This window comes from Xenopus laevis, chromosome 7L, assembly GCF_017654675.1.
Source record: "Xenopus laevis strain J_2021 chromosome 7L, Xenopus_laevis_v10.1, whole genome shotgun sequence".
Lineage (NCBI taxonomy): Eukaryota > Metazoa > Chordata > Amphibia > Anura > Pipidae > Xenopus > Xenopus laevis.
Genome location: NC_054383.1, coordinates 37,782,563 through 37,798,530, shown reverse-complemented (window position 1 = coordinate 37,798,530; position 15,968 = coordinate 37,782,563). Strand labels below are relative to the sequence as shown.

Sequence of the window (15,968 nt, the reverse complement as noted above, 5' to 3'; positions counted from 1 at the left end):
TTATAATACATGAGTGATACTCTGAGTTCCCTGTATAACTCAGCCTGCAGCCTTGTGTCTTTATATGGTCGCAAACCAATCCCTCAGTGACTTCCAATATCTTTATCTAAGACTACAAGCTTATATGGGATCAATTGCTGTGTTATATTTTGTGCTGCCTAGGACACCCTGTCTATGTTTTGCAGAATAAAGTGAAGGAAAAGTTCTATTTTTATGGCATTTCTCCCTTCTCTGCACAGGAAACTTGTCTTTAATTATCAAAAGCAAAACCTGCCACAGCACCTATTTGCAACTATTTTTAGCATGAGCAAAATAAATAAGAGTTAAGCATGTAACTTCTTTTAAATAAAATTTCAATTAAATACAATTAAATCCACATTTTAACACCTGTGTAATCAGAACCTTTGTACCTTAATACTCTGTGGAAGGGCCCCTGCTGCTGTCAGACAGCTGCAGAATCGGGTGGGGAGGAGGGCGGAGCTGTAGTGCCTGCATGTTTCTTTCCCCTCCCATGCTTATACACTATTCATTTTCTCTTAAGACCCAGTAGAGCTGGACAGGGATTGGATAGGCTGGAGGGTGAAATCTGACCTTCTCTCACAGTATATCCAATCGCCATGCAGCTCTTCTGGACTAAGACTTCATGAACAAACAAAGCAGGGGAGGGGAAAGAAACGTGGAGGCACTACAGCTCCACCCTCCTCACCCGAGTACAGCCACTGCCCCCCCAAATACTCAAAAAGCACCGGGACATGTGACCTTCCCCCCATGATGGCCCTGCCCTGGACACATAAACCTTATCCTAAGCATGTGCTACTACACTGCCGTGTATAGAGCGTGTCACAGGTGCGCACTAATTAGGATCAGGAGCGAGCGGCCCACTTGAAGAAACATAACGCGGCCCCTCTGGCATTTGCCCGAACGGACAGAATGCCAGTCCGGGCCTGAATGTAAGACAAGGCAGCTGATTAACAGACCTGTCTTTGCTGGGGAACTATGACTTTTGCAACATTGTTTAAAAAGTAACAACCAAGCATAAAAGGAGAATTCAACCATTTTCAAAAAAAACCCCTCCACCCCACGTAGACCCCCCCTCCCAGTATAACTACCCCCGGGGAGATGCCCCTAACTTTGTACTTAGCCTGTGGCGCAGAGTCAAGCATCGGAGTTCCACACAGCCATCTTCCGGGTCTTCGCGACTTCTTCTGGTGCTGTGGCTATTTCCGTCAATTTGGGCGCATGCGCAGTTGTTGCAAACCAGCAATTTGCTCCAACTGCGCATGCGCTGCTTCGCCGGTCTCCCACTCAGCTTACTGTAGACCCCGAAGATGGCTGCGTGGAACTCCAATGCCTGACTCTGCGCAGAGGGGTAAGTATAAAGTAAGGGGCATTTCCCCAGGGGGCAGCTATGATGGGGGGTAGGAGGGTCTACGTGGGGTGGGGGGTAGGGTTTTTTTTTTTTAAAACTTTTGAATTCTCCTTTAAGCAAATGCTGCTTTCAATAGCAATTGTTTTTACAAATAACTTTCAAAGCACTGAAAATTGTTAATAAAGATATATTACTTAGAATTATGTTTTCTTTTATAAGGCAAATTTTTATTTTGGCGTTGCCTTGCTCTTTAACTGCAATTTACAAATGTAAAATAAAATTTAGCACCTATGTTAGAAAATAGGCCCAATTACCCCATCCTTCCCAGTAATGTATAAATTCCTAACAGCAGATTAAAGGGGTTGTTCACCTTTCAATTAACTTGTAGTCTGATTGTGAGACAAATTGCAATTGGTTTTCATTTTTTATTTTTTAGGGTTTTTGAGTTATTTAGCTATCCAGTTAGCAGTTTCAGAATTTACTGCAGTAAATGTCTGCAAATAAAGAGATGACCTTTTAACTAAAGAAACAAGTGCTCTCCGGGTACCTCTTTTTGTATTAGTAACCTTTGGCACTCCAGCACAGGGATTGCAGCGCGTAGAGAAGCACACTCACACGGATGAATACATAAAGGACTCTTTTATAGTTGGATTCTGTTCTATTCTGTTCGACATCCAATCACTCCAGCCTTTATACATTACATTTTTGGCTAACTATATTGAAAACATTTTTTTATTTTGCACAGTCTATCTATTTACCCAGTGTTTTAATTTTACACTGAACTGTTCCTTTAATATATATGCTCACAATATTACCCCCAAAGCTGTCTGAAGGAAAAGAAACAGACATTTGAACTGCAGATGCTTAAAAAAAAAAAAAGCTTGGGTGCTTTAGGTCGTCCATGTGAAGCTGACTTCTGGTTCAGCACACAGAGGAATTCAAGCGCCCGTCACCTTTTCACATTCTATTATGAAGCACTTTGGAAGTCAGATTGAAGCTCAAGATTTAAAAAGAAAACCAAAGGGGAGAGTAAGCCTGACTTATATAGAAGTTTGGGGGGAATTAAGTGTTAAGCTAACTTGGTGTTACTGGTCCTTTAAAAAGGTTTAGGGGCAATGATCCTCTCCTTAAATAGAAGTCCCTCTCATGACCGTTATCCCATGTTCTATTACTCTACTGGGCGCTCCACATTGTCCGCAGGGCTGGTCCTATCAAATGTGGGGCCCAATTGGGACCATGTTGGCGGGGCCCCTAGACAAAGTGTTGCTGGCTACTGACACACCAAGTATTTAGGAAAATAAGGGCATACAGGCACAAAATAGAAAGGAAAGGGGCAGACAAGGTAACATAATAGGGGCACACAGGGTAAGAGAGAGAGGGAGGAAATAGGAGAGTGGACTGGGCCAATTAGTTTGGGGCTGGGCCGATTCAGCTTGGGAGCAGGCTTGGTTGGATTGGGGGCAGGCAGGGCCTATCAAGGTTGGAGGAAAGCTGGGCCTATGAGAGTTGGGGGGCAGGCTAGACCTATGGATTTGGGGATGGGCTGGACTCTCAAAGTTGGGGGCAGGCCAGGCAGCATCATGTGCTGAGGGAAATATTATCTGTGCTGCCCTGTGGTGCGGGGCCCCATTGGCCTAAGGCCGGCCCTGATTGTCCGTCAGCTCATGAAACACCAAGGCAACAGTTTCTATACAATTTATTGTTCCCAAGTTGTCCATTACATTATTGTCCATTAAGGGAGACTTTCAGTGCATGGCAGAAAAGCAAAGCTGTTTCTGGTTAATGAATATAATATTATTATAGCTGTGTCAGTATAGCTTGCCTTTCATTTTTATCTTGCCATTGTTCCACCATAATTGTGTGAGAGTAATGGTAAAAAAAAACCCCAGCTCCAACAACAACAATCTTGTAGCTGCATTTGGGTGTCTAAATATTGAATAGAGTCTAGCTGACATTGATTCACTGTGATCCCCCCTCACCCCACAGAAATTCAGAGGCAGTGATCCCTTCAATCCCTACAAACATCCAGCGACACAATGAACTGCCCCAAAACCTGAAGTAGAGGTTACAACCTGTACTAAACCTACACTACAACCCTGGGAATTTAGTTGCAGGTCCTGTCAAGTGTCCGCAGGTGCCACTAGAACCCATTACCACTTTCCCATGTTTGAGTTTGCCGCTCACGAACAGGTAAGCCGCAGTGGAGCGGTCACATGGTAGGATCACATGACCGTGTCGTCAAGTCTCTTCCTAGAATAGGAACTAGGAAATGGGGGCACGACTCCTCGTTCCATCTCTAGCAGAACTACAAACTCCTCCATTTATAGTAAAACGTTGAAACAGTTCAGCAAATGCTAAAAGATCGATAGAGGAATTCCACTGGCCTAGCCGCGTCGAAGTTACGAACTCGCGTTCTCATTGGTCACATGCTTTGACAGAATGGGTCAAGTGACATTAGTCACCTGATGTTTTCTTAAACATGGCGTCTTCCAAAGCCTAAAGCCAAGTACTGGGTTCCGCGATGCGCTGGCTGCTGTAACCCAATACTGACGTCACCGTTTGCTCCGCTGCTCCTCTGTGATTCTGTATAACCGGAAAAGTCGCGTTTCTACGACTCAGCAATGAACGGGCCGGCGAATTGTTCGGCAGAAACGCCAGTGTGGGAGAGACCCTGGGGCCTGGAAGAGATCAGGCGGAGCAGCCAGAACTGGTCACTCGGTGCTGATGCCGGGGTAACAATTGTTGTTGTCAGAGCGATTAGCGTTTGTATGTAGCGTTTTCTAAAGTAGTCACTACAGTCCCCGCCCCTATGGAGTTCTCAGCCTCCCATGGGCACATTATGGACAAATATCTTCCCCTAGAATGTGAACGACAACGGGGTACCCTGTTTTCCCCCCACTTTTTATGTTGATGTAAACTGTATTCTCAAATAGAGCACATAGCACTGCACACCTTACATTTCATATAGGCAAAAGTATGACGAAGTGTTTTCAAGACATTGTAATTTAGGGGCTGATTTATTCATGTTCATATTTTTTTTTATATATTTTAGCTCTAAAAATGTATCCGTATAATTGTTTGAAATCACAAAAATTAAGATATTTATGAAGTGTAAAATGCACGAAAAACTCTAATACAAAACTTTACCATCTAAATAGTGAGGTCATGCAGAAGTCAGTGGGAGCTGTCATTATCAAATTGTAAAATCTTTATTTACTTCAAGGTTTTAGGGTAAGGCCACACTGGGTGTTTTGGGGACTAATCGCCTCGTCTTTGCGGCGACTGATTTCCCCAAACGCCTTCCCTCACTCTGTGCCGGCTAAAATGAAAAAACGCCGGCACTAATCACACGCGGCAGGTTCGTTTGCTCACCCTGCACCGGCTAAAATGAAAAAAAAAAAAACGCCGGCGCTAATCACACACAGCGGTTCTTTTTCCAAATTCGCCCGAAGTTGCTCACTCTGTGCCGGCTAAAATGAAAAACCGCCGGCGCTAATCACCGCCGCGTGTTATTAGCGCCGCCGGTTTTTCATTTTAGCCGGCGCAGAGTGAGGGAAGGCGGTCGCTGCAAAGACCAGGCGATTAGTCGCCAGGCGACCAAATCTCCCCAAAACACCCAGTGTGGCCTTACCCTTTTTTGGGTTTTCTGGATTTTTTTTTTCACTTGTAATCACACGAAAATTCTTGCAAAAACGAGTAATTCCAGGTTTTTGTTGTCATATTCATTCCACATTTTTATCTCCTGTGCTTTTTATAATCAAGACTTTTTAATAAATAAGGAGACATTTGTGCTTTAGGCTAGTCAGTGTTGAAAAACTAGACATTCGAATTTTGATAATTGACCTGCTAAGTGTGCACCATCCAATCCGTCCACTACGTTATATTAATAGTAATTACAGTGAGGTTGAAAAAACCTCTAAAATCACATAAATTCAAATTCTGATAAATAATCCTGCAGGTGTGCATCATTCAATCCACCACAATAGCTGCTTATTGCTCTTGGTTGCATGTGGTTTCTTTCTGTGCCAATGCAAGTATGGAATGTACTTTATAAAGAGGAGTATTATTGAAAAATATGTGCGTAAGGGCTCTTACACACAGGCGTTTGTTGTGCAATGAATTATTGTCAATGGGGCTGTACTCACACAGATGCATGTATGCGCCGAACGCAGGTGAAATGCAACATGCTGCTTCCCAAACTGCGTTTGGCGCTTACATAAGTCTGTGTGAGTACAGCCCCATTGACAATAATTCAGTGCGTCTACTCCTGCGCTCCCCTGCAGCTGAACCGCACAAACAAACGCCCGTGTGTAAGAGCCCTAAGAGTATTCCCAGTAATAAGTGTTGTTTAGACACTTTGCAGTTGGTATTTTTTTTAAATTCTTTAGCATTTTGTTTAGCAGCTTACCATTTTGGAATTTCAGTAGCTCTCTGGTTGTTATGGTCCAAAGTACCCTAACAACCAGGCATTGATTTGAATGAGAGACTGGAATATGAATAGGAGAGGCCTGAATAGAAGATAAGTAATACAAATGCAAATAATTTAAAAACTTTAAAGGGATACTGTCAAGGGAAAAAAAATTTTTTCAAAATGAATCAAATAGTGCTGCTCCAGCAGAATTCTGCACTGAAATCCATTTCTCAAAAGAGCAAACAGATTTTTTATATATTAAATTTTGAAATCTGACATGGGGCTAGACATATTGTCAATTTCCCAGCTGCCCAAAGTCATGTGACTGATAAACTTCAATCAATCTTTACTGCTGTACTGCAAGTTAGTGATATCATCCCCCCTCCCTTTTCCCCCCCAGCAGCCAAATAAAAGAACAATGGAAAGGTAACCAGATAGCAGCTCCCTAACACAAGATAACAGCTGCCTGGTAGATCTAAGAACAGCACTCAATAGTAAAAACCCATGTCCCACTGAGACACATTCAGTTACATTGAGAAGGAAAAACAGCAGCCTGCCAGAAAGCATTTCTCTCCTAAAGTGCAGGCACAAATCACATGACTCTGGGCAGCTGGGAAATTGACAAAATGTCTAGCCCCATGTCAGATTTCAAAATTGAATATAAAAAAAAAACCTGTTTGCTCTTTTGAGAAATGGATTTCAGTGCAGAATTCTGCTGTAGTAGCACTAATAACTGATGCGTTTTGAAAAAAACATGTTTTCCGATGACAGGATCCCTTTAAAAGAAAAAAATGAAGACTGTTTGAAAAGTTTCTTAGAATTAGCCATTCTATAAAATACTAAAAGTTCACTTAAAGGGCAACCAACTCTTTATCCAAAAGCATATTCCATGGTCCCACTATTAAAATACCATTGCTATAGAGTTTTCTAGTGTTTAAGCCTTTTTATTTTTCATTCATTTTAGCTTTTGAATTTTCTTCGGGAGTTCTCTCAGCAAACCATATCAAGGACACATGAAATTGAGAAACAACTGGATGGGCTCATTCGCGAAGCAAAGGCCACAGACTGTCGCCTACACAATGTTTTTAATGATTTTCTTATGTTATCTAACACTCAGTTCATAGAAAATGTAAGTACATTTTTTTTACCCTTTTGTGTAAATGCATTTTATGGGCAAATACGCAATATTCTGTTGAAAAATGGAACAAAACACCATGAAACAAATGCATTTAAAATTGCCCTGTTACAATTTATATTTATCCCCCTAGTTTCCAAGATGTTAGCAGTTATACATTTGTATAATATGCATAAAATATCAAATTTGATATAGCAGCACCAATACTGTTCTTTTTCATCTAGCCATCAGAAAATTAGGTGCCTGAGCAAAGTTTTATAACTTAAAGGAAAACTATACCCCCCCCAACAATGTAGGTCTCTATAAAAAGATATTGCATAAAACAGCTCATATGTGAAACCCTGCTTCATGTAAAAAACATTTTCATGATAATATACTTTTTTAGTAGTATGTGCATAAATAGAAAATTGCCATTTTAAAAAATAAGGGCCGCCCCCTGGGATCGTAGGATTCACGGTGCACATAAACAATCCAACCAATTGGTCACATAAGCATTTGCTTCCACACTTCTTCCTGTTACAATTAGAGTTGCAGTATTTCTGATCAGGTGATCTCTGAGGCAGCACCATCACAAAATGGTTCAAGGCAAGAGATATAAAAGGGCAATAATTACCAGTTTGGTAAGATTCTTAAATATGCCATTTAATTTGATGTAAACTATATGTTGCTTAAATATTCATTTTGTGGTATAGTTTTCCTTTAACACTTCCTGCTCAGTTCTTTAACTCTTTGTCAGCTCAGTGATAGAACAGAGCAGAGATCCATCAGGAGACGCTCAGTAACTTAATTTCTCTGCATTTTTAAGGTGTTTACTTCTTCTTTTTTGTAATATTCCATGTGAGCACAAAAGGATCTTAATTATGCACAAATGTGAGGTTTTTTTTTCTTTAGATGTACTATATAATCTTTCAACAATCTTACTTTAAGGTGTTTGCCTTTTCTGAGGTTGTCTTAACCATTATAACCTATGGCAATACTGCGTCCTCCATTTTTTTTAGTATCCATTAAAGTATTTTTCTGAATGTCTATAAATCAACACCTTAAACTCTTTTGCACATTTATGCAGTAAGTATTCACAAATACCTTTTATATCCAGATGTCTAACATAATGTTTTGGCTCATAGAGAGTGTATGATGAAGAGGTTGAAGATCACGTTGTTAAGGCAGACGCTGGGAACAAACCTGAACAGGTAGGTGACCTCACTCATCACATGACAATTGGTCTTCATTTTTTTCTGTTGCACTTTTCAATGATCTTACTTTTTGTTCAGCCGCTCTCCAGTTTGGAATGTCTGCAGCTTTATGGTTACTAGGAATAAATTTACCCAAGCAGCCACGCAGTAGTTTACTGAAAGATTGGAAGAGGACCTGAATAAAAAGATTAGTTCAAAAAATAATACAATTTATCCTTGCAAAGCAATATATTTTGACTGCATCTTTATTTAAAAGCAGTAAAGAGGGAGAAAGGCAAATAATTAAAAAACTATTTAAAAAAAATAAATAAAAAAAGGGCCAACTGGAACACTTGTAAGAATAGAGCATTCTATAGCAAATTAAATTTGAAAGGTGAACTACCCCTTGAAATAAATGGATCTGTTCTATATTATAGTGAGCTGTTGTAGATTTTGCAATGCTAATTTGCTAACAGAATGATAGTACTACCACCCCTCATTTGAAACACTGACAGGGGCCATAGCAGATCAGTAGGGATCTCCAATAAAGGATTAATTTTTAAACCAGCACCAAATATAATTCATTATTGCCTACAAAATTAGGGAGGGGGTTAATTTATCCTATATATCTTCTTTAAAGGGGTTGTTCACCTTCCAAACACTTTTTTCAATTCAGTTGTTTTTAGATTGTTCCCCAGAAATAAAGATTTTTTTCAATTACTTTCCATTATTTATTTTTTACTGTTTTTCCAAAATCTAAGTTTAAAGTTGAATGTTTGTGTCTCTGGTGATTGAGTCTGACAGCTCAGTAATTCAGGTGCAGACTCTGAACTGTTACAATTTTGCAACATTTAGTTGATACATTTCTCAGCAACATCTCTGGAGTATTAGCAACTATTGTATCAATTCTAACAGCTGCCTGAAATTAAACCCAGAGATTCTGCTCAGCAGGGACAAAGATAAGAAATGTATCAACTAAATGTATCCATTTAGAACAGTTTACAGGATCGGCGACCCCCCTCCCAAAGCTGCTTCAGAAGGAGAGAAATTACACTTTACACTTCAATATTAGAAAAACCGTCACACACAGAAAATAGAAAGTCATTGGAAAATGTCGGTATTTCTGGTGATCTATCTGAAACCAGCTAGTTGTTTGAAGGTGAACAACCCCTTTAATGGACATACCTAGGAATGAAAGTGGATGTTTACCCAGATGGCCGGGAAAAGGAAAGAAAGAATATGGCAGAGCTGTAGCATAGGAAAACAATGAGAACTTTGGGCTTGTAAATTGCTTCTGCCAAATCTATGCCAAGTACTTTGCCAAGTACTGCATAGTGTAAGGGAATACAGGGACATTAATTTCCTTACCTTACAATTGCATCTGGCATAAATGCTTTATAAGATCTTTTGCTTGGGTCAGATAATTTCAAAATAAGCAATGCTTTTACATAGGGACATAGGACTCGTCGACAGGTCGTATGCAGTATGGTGTGCTTCTTTTACAATTTAAAGCAATGTCACAATGCATAAATACCATTACTCCAGCTGGAAACGGTAACATTGCTTGGATGCTGCATGTTGGAAGAGACATCCAGCACTTGCTCTTTCTAATAGAATTCTCTCAGACTCATACAAGTACTCTCCTCCAATAGTGATTTTTGCAGAGACCCTGTTAAAGGAAAACATTGGATTAAAAAGATTAATTCGTGGTCATGCATTTCCAATGAGAATATACTTGCAGCCAAACATTGCTGTTCTGACTCAATACAATAATAATCTCTGCTTAAAAGGTTACTAGGTAGCACCTAAGTTCACAGAAAATTGTTGAGGATTCTCTTTTAATAAAATGTTAGACCAGTTGCTAATATGACATTGTGGTATCTTTAGACTTGTCTGTTCAAGATTATAACCTAATTATATCATATTTGCTTTGTTTTCTTTTTAAGGAGAAAACCCGGGAGCAGAAGGAGGCAGAGCTGATCCCAAAAATACAGGAAGCTGTAAACTATGGACTGCAAGTACTGGAAAATGCTTTTGAGCAACTGGATATAAAAGCAGGGAATTCTGACTCGGAGGAAGAAGAAGTTAATGAACGAGTGGACCTTATACTAGAGCCAAAGGTAAGTGAAAAGTATTGGGTAGTCCCTGATGCTAACTGCTTTCTGGTTTCTTTGATAATTTACTCTAGCAACCAGGTAGCTGTTGGGCAGTCAGAACTGAAGATAATTATATAGGGCCTAATTACAAATATGCAATAAAAAATACTAAGGAAAGATTAATAACATTAATGACCCACAGGCTATCTGGTTTTTTTTTTCTTTTATATTTTTTTTTGTCATCATTTTCAGTTGCAGGTCATTAAGAGGTAGAATAGAAGTAAGGTTTGTTACAACCTATGGCACTCCTGGGTCCTGATGTGGATTCTGTTGGCTTTAACATTGTTTATGATGTTTTGATCTAATGGCATGTTGGAGCTAAGATCATGTAAATTGCTCAATGATCATTGTAAAGTTTTTAGGCAGTTTCTCTAAATGTTTATTAAAGAAATAACTTGAGAAAATCATTGCAAAAATAGGGTGGTTTAAAATTTGGTAGTGTACACAGGACTTTATAAATGAATTTTATTTTCACATATAAAGTAAAATATGTTTCAGATATATTCTTTGTATTTTGAAAGTGTCCCACAAGGAAATTTCCCTACACTAAGCAAGCATAAAATGTTTAAAGATTGTCTGTTAGTAAGCACAAATAAAGTGCAAAAGGAAATACTATAATCAAAAATAAGCTTTAATGTGTGTTTGTAGTGATATGAAATGAATGACAAGCTGAATGACCACAATCAGGTGCTAAGGTGCTTCTCTGCCATCTGAAAAATGTGGGTAGAGAATACACCATTTGTGCACACTATTTGTGATATAGAACTTAGACTCAAAAAGACAGCTTTTTTTTTTTCTACTGTACTGCTCATGCGCCTGCCCGGTGCCAAAGAATGAAGCGGAAGACAATTTGTGGCCAATGGTCATCTAGAAAACCCCAGGCCTGACTGTAATTGATGCAGCAGTGATCTCTCCTCTGGCAAACCAGCTCCATAGAGGGCTCCCCTCTATATACCCCTTAACTCTTAATATGAAATCTGCGATCCAAATTTTTTCAGAACAGTGTCTGCAGAGTACCGGAAAGGAGGTAAATGGTCAAAATGGACCCCACTTTGGGGCAACAGAAACCTCACCCATTTCAGGGCTATACCGAATGTTAGTATGTGGGCTAATGCAGGGGTGAAATGTCTTAATGATATAGTGTCCTCAGAGAATCTCAAGCAGTTTGCCCAATTAAAGCAATAATTTGAGTTACAGAATTGTATGTTATTCAGATATTTGCAGCTCAGGCATACATCCATAGCCCAGTTTGCGTTACAGAAACCACTTTGGAACATTATTTGCGCAGGCCTGAGCTCCTTAAGCCTGTCAGTTGGTTCTACACCATCCTCCTGCAGGGGGATTTTGATCCGATAGGGCATATCAGAGGTAAATGGGCCCAGGATGTGCCTGGGTTGGATCAGGGCTCCTGGAAAGAAATACTCGAGCAGATACCCAAAATAAACATTTCAATAAAATACAGATACATCCACACAAAGTTTTGAATAGGGTTTATTATACACCGCACAGGCTGGCTCGAATATATCAAGGTTATCCAGATGTATGTGTAAAAAAACTAATTGATGACACACTTCCTAGCCAGAAATTGGCATATTTAGCCTGGGGCTGCCCAGAAAAATTTGCTAAAGTCTGGGACCACAGGTTGGACAATGCAGTAACTGATTCGGTCAACTGAGAAAAAGAGTCACTGTTCTATTACCAAAGTCATGTATTAACTGAGATTGTGGAACGGAGAAACCCATCTTTCTTCTTCTCTAGCTTTCCTTCTTCTTTCAACTGTAATCTAAAATTAATGATTAAAGTTAATAAAGAAAATCTTTCAAAAAAAAAAAAAACCCCTGCGTTGCAGTTTTAAGTGAACAGGATCTCTTGCCCTGGATATTAAGTAAGAAATTATAATCATTGGGGGTGCACTCACCTTTCTTCTTCTTTAAGGAGAATTACCTACTGCCTTTTAGAATTGATTTCATTACGTATTTAAGAAAGCAATTGCCTTCAGGTTTCTCTCCATGTATTGCCCAGCCACACAATCTGTCTAAATCTAATAATGCTGTTTGTGTTTTCTTTTTTGAAGGATCTTTATATAGACAGGCCTCTGCCTTTATTAATTGGGTCACAGCAATTTATGCAGCAAGAAGATGTTGGTCTAGGAGATCTCTCAAGTGAAGGTATTGTAATTAACTAAAAGTCATAATATTGTTTTTCATTTTTTTTTTGTTTAACATTAAAAGTAATCTATGCCCTAGCCTTAAATGAGTTTAAATACAGTTACAAAAGATTTGGCACATTGTGATACTGCTATGGGAACCTTCTGAATATGTATTTATTTTGCAATCATCTAACATACTCAAGTGGGGGTAGAACACACAAGATCATGAGATGCTTTTGTCATTGAAAACAGAAGGATCGGTGGACAATGATCGGGGGAGCATTATTGACAGTGAAGATGAAAAAGAAGATGAGGTATGTTTATCGAGCTAACTTATACTGCAAAACCTACAGGCCCTTACAGCACAGCATATACAAGCTTCTGCGGAGTGCAATTTGCTCCAAAAAATGTCATGATTACAAAAAGATCCAGATATCTAGGTGACCACATCTATACTTTAATAAAGAAATTCTAATCGCACAAGGCTTTAGTAAAGCTCCACATGAATATGTGGCATATTCTGGTGAGTTTGGCTGTCACAGTATCTTCATTCATTAGTGAACATTTATGTTGTAGCACTGAGCAGCTGCACAATGGACCTCCTCAATTAGTAAGGTTAGAATGTATGTATTTCACCTCATCAGTGATTGATTTGCAATGGGATGCTGTAATTGGCATTTGCATCGAATTTGAATGTTGTCTACCAGAGTAACCAAACTATATTCAGGCCTATGTGTTTTAGTAATCCTATGACTTGTAGCTTCAACTGATGAAATAAAAGTACTGTATATTCTTGTTTTAGAGCCTGTCCTTACCTATTCAGACTTTAAGGGGCAAGTATATTTGACCCATGTGTCTTTTTGAAGACCTTTTTTAAGCTTAGAGATGCCATCTAAAGTTTAAGTGCTAATGTGGGCATTTGTATGACTGAGATGGACAAAAATCCTTCAGCTAAGACATGTATTGCTGTACGCAGCCTTTTCAAACCCTGAGTTTCCAGATATTAACTTGGGAGGCCCTATTCTTCATATAGGCCACAGCTATAGTCAAAAACGGAACTAGAGGGGGGCGGGCCCTGGCGCAGGACGCGCAGCCGGGCCCCCGCCCCCCTCCGTACACCCGGAACTGGCCGGGGAACATGCGGCTGGCGGACTGCCGGGGGGCCCTGAGGGGGTGCGGGCCCTGGCCCGCTCGCATCCCCTGCTCCCCCGGTAGTTCCGCCCCTGGCTATAGTCTATATGGCTGGTTGGTTGTGAGATGTCTCTTGCTACATCAACTAATAGTCCCAATCAAGTGTGTTGCCACTGCTGGGTTGTTTGTTAACCCTTAAAAAAATAAAGAATAAAGTACAAGCAACTTTTGAACATGTGGTTGTTAGTGAAATAATGTTAGGTATTCCCCCTTTTTTGTTAAACCAATAGGGAAAACATTTTCTGTAACTTTCTGTTTTTATGCGGTACTCCCACTGATTTTCTACCACAGGAATCAGAAGATGAATTTGACAACAATTCTGAGGAGGAAAAGAAACTGGTGAGAACTTTTTTTTTTTTTTGATCACTTGGATTTATTAGCAGAAATGAATTGTGTGGTACATTCCCAGTCACTATATTTTGAGTTTTTTAAATAGCAAACCATTAAATGCAAGAGAGCTGTATTGTACAACCATAGTCTGACCTACTGTTCCTTTGTGAACTTTCTCTGATCACCATGTGCAAACACAAGTCCTTTAAAAAACTGATTTCAGAAGCTCCAAAGGAATAGTCAGGCCATGTTAATAAATGATCTATGTGTTAACTATAGTTCTGTATGTGATGTCACGCATTGAGTGCATGGACTTCTAAGTCTGTATTATTTTCAGCACTCTGCATTGAGTGATGAAGATGAAGATAATGGCTCAGATCTGTTTGGTGATTCTGACAAAGAAGAAGAAGAAGAAGAAGAGGAGGAAGACAATAAAACTGTAAGATATGGCTATGTCCAGCACTAGTTAGGTGCTGGACTCTGACATGAAGGACTTGTATTAGGTTATTGACTTTATATGTATGTGCAGTGTATTGTGTTTTTCTAACTTCTTAATGCATCATGGGCAATGTTAAGAGCAAGTTGGTAGAGCCCAGTAGAAAAATTTCAATTACACATTCAGAATGCATGATTTCAGATTTTTCTTTCGGTTTGCTAGACTAAGACAAGAACAAGATCTTTTGCTGATGAACTGGCTGCTCGCATACAAAGCGATATCCCCAGGACACAGGAATCTGATCAGTCATGTAAGTATACAGATTCAGTGCATATATGAAAAATAAAGATAAAGCACATTAAATCACAGCACTAGAGTGCTGGTTCTTCTATCACTTTTAATTGATAGTTTGTTTAATGATTAACCTTGATGTGTGAAGTCTTGTGGAGTGCTATATATACACATATATATATACACATATATATATATATATATATATATATATATATATATATATATATATATATATATATATATATGTGGCTCTACTGTGCTTAATAATATTTGGATATATGTGTATTGACTTTGATATTCATTGTAGTGGAAAAAAAAGGATCTTAAATAAAACAGGAAGTTACACTTGAATGATTATGAAATCAAAGCTTTTGTCATTTATGCTAATGTAATTGTAAAGTCGATTTGCTCATCCATTGCAGTTGTTTGAACTAGCTGCTTTTTTTTTCAGCTGTAGCGTCTTTGGAAGTGAAAAACAAGAAAGAAAAAGATAAGAAAGAAGTGAAAAAACTCCCCTCTGATGGTAGGAAGGCTTATTCAATACTTGGCTATAGTTTCAGAATACTGAGATGACTGAACTGTCATGTCAATGTCATGTAGACTTTCAGGTTCTATGTTTCATGTTTCAGATACATTTATGAAGAAAAAATGCCGTCTTTTAATTTATAAGCTCCTTCAGGGGAGAATGCATCCACGTAAAATAAACTGGTCAAACCCCAAGTCCCATGGTACATGGGGTATTTTGACTTCTGCTGTAAGACAGAAAACAAAAGGCAGATGTGGTGATGTAAGGCAGCGCCAAAAAGATACAAGGTGACTTACCTTCTTGAATAAGAGAGACAATTTTATGCCAAAATCTTGTATGCACCTCCACTGTTGGAGCACAAAAGCAGAAACATAGGATATTACAACAAAAATGCTATAGAGCAGAGGGTAATTGCTCAAAAAAGCAGTGTGACATTTTTTTGAACAGTTAAACTCTGCTATATAGCTTTTGTCTTGTAATACCCTAAATGTGCCAGGAAGACCCTCGCTCAGAAATGCCAAAACAAGCCTCAGACCACCTACAACCTCCATGTCTACCTATATAGGTCTCAGATTGTAAGGTCTCCCAATCAGGGCCATCCTCCTGTTGTCTCCTAACAATATCCGATCATAACTGTAAATCTATTCTTTGTATGTAAATGTAAGCTGTTCAGGCAACATTCACCTCTGCCCATACGGGTTGATGGAAAGCAGTGATAGGCGAATAGAAATCCACCATTCACTACTTTGCATAGACCTATATTGGCAGACGTGATGGTGGTTAACTCGTTTTAGCATTT

At 39.2% G+C, this 15,968-nt stretch overlaps 1 protein-coding gene across 3 annotated transcripts in view; it reads left to right on the top strand.

Annotated features, from left to right (window-relative positions):
- Positions 1 to 3,627: 3,627 nt before the first annotated feature.
- The window catches only part of washc2a.L (WASH complex subunit 2A L homeolog), a 40,248-nt gene continuing 27,907 nt past the window's right edge, over positions 3,628 to 15,968 (top strand). For 2 of the 3 annotated variants that reach the window (XM_018225378.2, XM_018225376.2), the window contains exons 1-10: positions 3,628 to 4,101; positions 6,745 to 6,909; positions 8,040 to 8,105; positions 10,034 to 10,207; positions 12,318 to 12,411; positions 12,645 to 12,706; positions 13,875 to 13,922; positions 14,251 to 14,352; positions 14,572 to 14,659; positions 15,095 to 15,166. In XM_018225378.2, coding sequence (XP_018080867.1) covers positions 3,991 to 4,101; positions 6,745 to 6,909; positions 8,040 to 8,105; positions 10,034 to 10,207; positions 12,318 to 12,411; positions 12,645 to 12,706; positions 13,875 to 13,922; positions 14,251 to 14,352; positions 14,572 to 14,659; positions 15,095 to 15,166 — 982 coding nt within the window. In that variant the 5' untranslated portion in view covers positions 3,628 to 3,990. The remainder of the gene's footprint in view (positions 4,102 to 6,744; positions 6,910 to 8,039; positions 8,106 to 10,033; positions 10,208 to 12,317; positions 12,412 to 12,644; positions 12,707 to 13,874; positions 13,923 to 14,250; positions 14,353 to 14,571; positions 14,660 to 15,094; positions 15,167 to 15,968) is intronic. The other variant, XM_018225377.2, reaches the window with a different exon arrangement.